Source organism: Mus pahari, chromosome 11 (assembly GCF_900095145.1).
Source record: "Mus pahari chromosome 11, PAHARI_EIJ_v1.1, whole genome shotgun sequence".
NCBI classification, from domain to species: Eukaryota; Metazoa; Chordata; class Mammalia; order Rodentia; family Muridae; genus Mus; species Mus pahari.
Genome location: NC_034600.1, coordinates 31,611,950 through 31,617,524, shown reverse-complemented (window position 1 = coordinate 31,617,524; position 5,575 = coordinate 31,611,950). Strand labels below are relative to the sequence as shown.

Here is a 5,575-nt window from a genome sequence, read left to right as displayed (position 1 = left end):
TTTGTAGACCAGGCTGGCCTCGAACTCAGAAATCCACCTGCCTCTGCCTCCCGAGTGCTGGGATTAAAGGCGTGCACCACCACGCCTGGCGCTATTTTGTCTTTTTTTTTTTTTTTTTTTTTTTTTTAATAGAATAGCTTAGGGCATGGGAAGAGAGTTAAGAGAGTAGCAGAGGCAGAGAGGAGGAGGTTGTAGAGAAGTAGGGGCCAGCTATGGCCACATGGAGAGAAGGGGGAAGGGAATGGGGAGCAAGGGGAGGCAAGAGAGTAAGAGGGCAAGAGCGCTATTTTGTCTTTTAATTCTTACTGACCTTAACTGTAGTGATTTTTGCCTTCTCAGTAGTAACCAGTTAACAGATAACAATTAGATTGGGTTGAAATCTTGTTCAATAGAAAGAGGCATCTATGCTTCTGAATAGAGGGATGATTGCTCCATGGCGTTTGTCTTTCTTTCCTTCAGCGAGCTGAGTGTGAGCTAGAATTTAGAATAGTATAGCAGTTCTTGTTTTTGTTACCTTTACTCAAATATACATTTTGAAATATTTTTTAAATATTAGACAGCAAATAGAGCAGTTTTGTTGGTGTGTTTTTGATTTGGTTTGTTTGTTTGTTTTGTATTTTTGGTGGGTCTGTGTAATTCTGGCTGCCCTTGAACTTGCTATGTTGTTCAGGCTGGCTTTGAACTCACGGAGATCTGCCTGCCTCTGCCCTCCTGTGTGCTGGGATTAAAGGTGTCTCTGAGTAGGCGTTTTTAACTGCCCAGTGTCTGTCATGAAACTGTTGAGTAGTAATGAAACATGGGAAGACTTGATACAAATTGGGAAATTTCCAGGTACTTCCTTACCACCCTGTAAGTCAGGTGGCACAAGGTCACATCATCTTCACTGGTTTTGCTTGCTTATTTTTTAACTTTTATTTCTATGTATGTATGTTTGGTCACCTGGAGCTGGAGTTACAGGTACTTGAGAGCTGCCTGCTGTGGGTGCTGGGAACCAAACTTGGGTTCTCTGCAAAAGCAGAAAGTGGTCTTTGAGTGTCTGTCCAGCCAGTTCACTGCGGACTTTGTTTGTTTTTTTTTTAACGTTTTCTTTATTGTTGTGATGTGTGGAGGTCAGAGGACATCCTTCTGTAGTCAGGTTTCTCCTTCCAGTGTGGTTTCCAACTTGCCAGGCTTGCTTGGCAAGTGCTTTTATTTTTAATTCCGTGTGTGTGTGTGTGTGTGTGTGTGTGTGTGTGTGTGACATCCGTGTGAGTGCAGGTAGTCCAAGAGGCCAGAGGTGTCGCATTCCCCTGGAGGTACAGGCAGTTGTAAGCCTTCCTGATGTAGGTGCTGGGAATTGAACTTGGGTCCTCTGCTGGAGGAGTACAGGGCATGCTCTGAACAGAATGAATCATCTCTACCCCTGTGTAGGAGTTTATTTTAATGAAGGTGTTTAGTTATGAGCAGTAGTGTGTTGTTGCTTTTGTAGTTAATGAGGTCATTTTCCCCCATGTCTTATTTTCCTTCAGGTAGTGAAGCCACATGCTCCATTAATAAAGTTCCCTAACAGAAGAGACAAACCTAAACTCAGTGGTAAGTTGTATTTCATTTAGACATTTTTTTTTTTTTTAAGATTTATTTATTATTATACATAAGTACACTGTAGCTGACTTCAGACAAACCAGAAGAGGGTGCCAGATCTCATTATGGGTGGTTGTGAGCCACCATGTGGTTGCTGGGATTTGAACTCAGGACCTCTGGAAGAGCAGTCAGTGCTCTTACCCGCTGAGCCATTTCGCCAGCCCTAGACAATTTTTTTAAATGTGCCATCATATTTAGAATGAATATTAGAGACAGTATTTCCCAACTTTATAATCAGGTAGGTTGTTGTGGTCTAGTTCAAAATATTACCCAAGTAGTATACAAGTTATTAACTTTTGGTGGGGTGGGGGTATAGAGTCCTACTATGTAGCCCTGGCTGAGCTGGAACTGGATACATAGACCAGGCTGCCCTTAAACTCTCAGGGCTCCTCTGTCTCTACTGAGATTAAACGTGTCTACCACCACATCCAGCTAGTAATTGACTTTTTATTATCCCTGTTACATTTGTTTTATCTTACTGTATTTTAATAAATTAAAATTATGAGTATGACTGGTTTTCCTGCATGTATGTTATCTGTACAACATGCATGCTGGGTGCCTATAGAGGTCCTAAGAGGGCGTCAGATTCTTGGAACTGGATTTATGGACGGTTTTGAGTCACTATGTGGGACCTGGGAATCAAACACAGGTCTTGGCAGCCAGTGCCTTTAATCACTGAGCCATCTCACAGTCCCTAAAGGGAAACTGGGGAGACAGGCTTGGATGATGTTGATGCAGGGCATCAAACTTGTGTCCTTTAGAAAATGAGCATGACCTTCAATGGCTGAGCTGTCTCTCTGGTAGTCATTTACTTCTTGTTTGTTTGTTTGTTTGTTTTGTTATCTCTATTAACAGCATTTTAAATAAAGATTATTTACTATGTATACATTGTTCTGCTTACATGTATGTATGCCTACACAACAGAAGAGGGCACCAGATCTCATTACAGAAGGTTGTGAGCCACCATGTGGTTGCTGGGAATTGAACTCAGGACCTCTGGAAGAGTAGTCATTACTCTTACCACTGAGCCATCTCTCCAGCCCCATATTTTCTTCTTTTTTCAAGCTTTTTTCACTTTATTTGTTGTGTGTGTGTATGTGTGTGTTAGTACATTAGATCTCGAGTGTGTACTTGTTACAGTGCATGTATGGCGGTCAGGACAGCTTGGAGGAGGAGCTCTCCTCCTACCACAAGAATGCCAGGGATGAAGCTCAGGTTGCCAGGCTCGGAGGCACGTATCTTTATCTTCTGCGCCATCTCTTTAGTCCTAATTTACTTTGTTTAAACGCTGCCGGGCTGCCGGGCGTGGACGGAGGCACCACCTATAGTCCTAGTTACTCAGGAAGCAGAGTTGGAAGGACCAGTTGAACCCAAGAATTCAATGCCAACTTGGCCAACATCGTGAGACTTCATCATACAATAAAAATAAATTTAATTAATTAATTAATTAATTAAATGAATAAATAAATAAATAGCTATAGCTGTGGCTCAGTGATTGTTTGCCTAGCTTGTACAAGGATCTGGGTCCAACCCCATCACTGCCTGACCCAAAACAAAAAAGATAACTTCCTTTCAAAAAGAATATTTTGTGTGTGTGTATGCATGTATATGCATACATATGCATGTGTTTATGTGTATAAATATAATATAAATATTACACATACATGCATGATTTATTTAAATAAAGTTTTGTTTATTTAATGTGGCATTTTTGTCTGTGATTCACATATATGCCTGGTGTAGAAGAGAGTGCTGGGTTAGGTGTGATGGCTCACGCCTTTAATCCCAGCACTCGGGAGGCAGAGGCAGGCAGATTTCTGAGATCGAGGCCAGCCTGGTCTACAAAGTGAGTTCCAGGAAAGCAGCCAGGGCTATACCGAGAAACCCTATCTCGAAAAACCAAAAAAAAAAAAAAAAAAGAAGAGAGTGCCGGATCCTCTGGAACTGGGGTTACAGACAGCTTGGACTTCCCTGTGGGTGCTGGGAATTAAGCCTCTATCCTCTAGAAAAGCCAAGTGCTCTTAACTTCTGAGCCATTTCAGCAGCCCCAGTGACCTGTTAATAAAAGATGACTTTTCAGTAGTGGATAAATAAAAAAATAACATTTAAAGATGCCTGGATAATTCTCTAATTAGTATTTTTGTTTTTAATTTGAGCCTCAGAAGCTTTGGGATCTGCTGCGCTCCCCTCCCACTCCTCCGTAATTTCACAGCATTCTAAAGGAAGTACATCCCCTGATTTACTGATGCACCAGGGGCCACCAGACACTGCAGAAATTATAAAATCATTACCTCAGAAATACAGAAGGAAACCTATGTCTCAAGAAGAAATGGAATTTATCCAGGTACGTTGTTGTTCTCTAGCACAAGATTGTGCAGAGTGCTGGTGACATTTTGGGTTTGCCATTTCCTTCTTTTGTTTCGTCAAATGGGATCATAGCTGGGGGAGATGAAGAGATAGGCCAGGGCTGTCAGGCACAAATCACGGTTGGAACCATCAGTAAGTATGTAGTATATCTTAGTTAGGTTTTACTGCTGTGAACAGACACCATGACCCTGTGGGAACTAAAAAAGGGGCCCAGGGGAAGGAGCGGGGAGGGAGGATAGCCCACATCTGGCCAGAATTCCTCCTATGCTCTGGACAGGCGGATGCGGGAGGGCTGCCAGATGCTTTCCACTCAGCCCTGGGTGGGCATCCAAGCTTCTGACCCCACTCGACAGGGGGTGGACAAGGGGCAGCCCCCAAAACCAAAAGAGGCCCCGGGGTTACACCCTGTATCCGGGGTTATGGGAGAGAAGGCTGAGGGAAGAGAGGTTCCCACACAGGCAAGAGTGAGCGCAGCCTTGATGAGCAGAGACTGTCTATGGTTTTAGAGCTTTATTATAGAAAGGCAGGGGGAAAGAGAGAAGGTAAGAGAGAGAGAGAGAGAGAGAGAGAGGAGAGAGAGACAGAGAGAGAGAGAGAGAGAGACAGACAGACAGACAGACAGACACTGAGACTGAAGGGGAAAGGGGGGGAAGGCTACAGAGAGAGAGTAAGAGGGAGAGAGTGAGAGGAGAGAGAGCAAGAGAACAAAGGAGTGAGAGAGGTGAGAGAGTGAGGAGGGGCCGTTTGGCCTCTTTTGGTTTTGGGGGCTGCCCCTTGTCCCCCCCCAAACGGCCCCTTTTAAAATATGCTATCTTTTCTGTTGCTAGGTAACTGGGGAGGAGTTTAGCCTGAAGGTCAGAAGCTTGGGACATTGCCTACATGACTGCTAACCATGCTTCTTTTGTGGAGGCTGGGGGGGCGGCAATAACTTAGGCAGGAGCCATAGTTCCAGAAGCATGAGAGAACTCCTTCCGTCCCATGTAGATGAACTATCAGCACCGGGTCCCGGGGTTCAAGATCTCAGCTCGACTGGAGACCAGCCTGTCTGTGCATAGCCCAATGCCCCACAATGACCTATCAAGTCTTATAAAGGACAACATTTAATTGGGGCTGGCTTACAGATTCAAGGGTTCAGTCCATTATCTTCAAGGCAGAAGCATGGCAGCATCCAGGCAGGTATGGTGCAGGAGGAGCTAAGAGTTCTACATCTTCATCTGAAAGCTGCTAGCAGAATACTGACTTCCAGGCAGCTAGGGTGAGGGTCTTAAGCCCACACCCACAGTGACACACCTACTCCAACAGGGACATACCCTCTAATAGTGCCACTCCCTGGCCCAAGCATATACAAACCATGACAGAGGACATATGAAGAAATAAAACCATACAGAGGGTTTGAGATGTAGTTCATTAGTAGCACTCTTGCCTTGCATGTGCCAAACCCTGGGTTCAGTCCGTACAAAACCTAAAACCATAGGAAAGAAAAAGCCTTTGGGTGAGGGATTAATAACTTTTCAAAGTATAAAGGGCTTCTGAGACCATGGATAAATTTGAGGGTAACTGATGTCATCAATTATCTCCCCCCCCCCCC

At 44.2% G+C, this 5,575-nt stretch overlaps 1 protein-coding gene across 2 annotated transcripts in view; it reads left to right on the top strand.

Annotated features, from left to right (window-relative positions):
* Mrps36 (mitochondrial ribosomal protein S36) overlaps positions 1–5,575 on the top strand; it is a 9,776-nt gene that overhangs the window by 2,635 nt on the left and 1,566 nt on the right. Inside the window, exons 2-3 of one of the 2 annotated variants that reach the window (XM_021208691.2) lie at positions 1,509–1,572; positions 3,783–3,964. In XM_021208691.2, the coding sequence (XP_021064350.1) occupies positions 1,509–1,572; positions 3,783–3,964 (246 nt within the window). Of the gene's footprint in view, positions 1–1,508; positions 1,573–3,776; positions 3,965–5,575 lie in introns of both variants that reach the window. The other variant, XM_021208690.2, reaches the window with a different exon arrangement.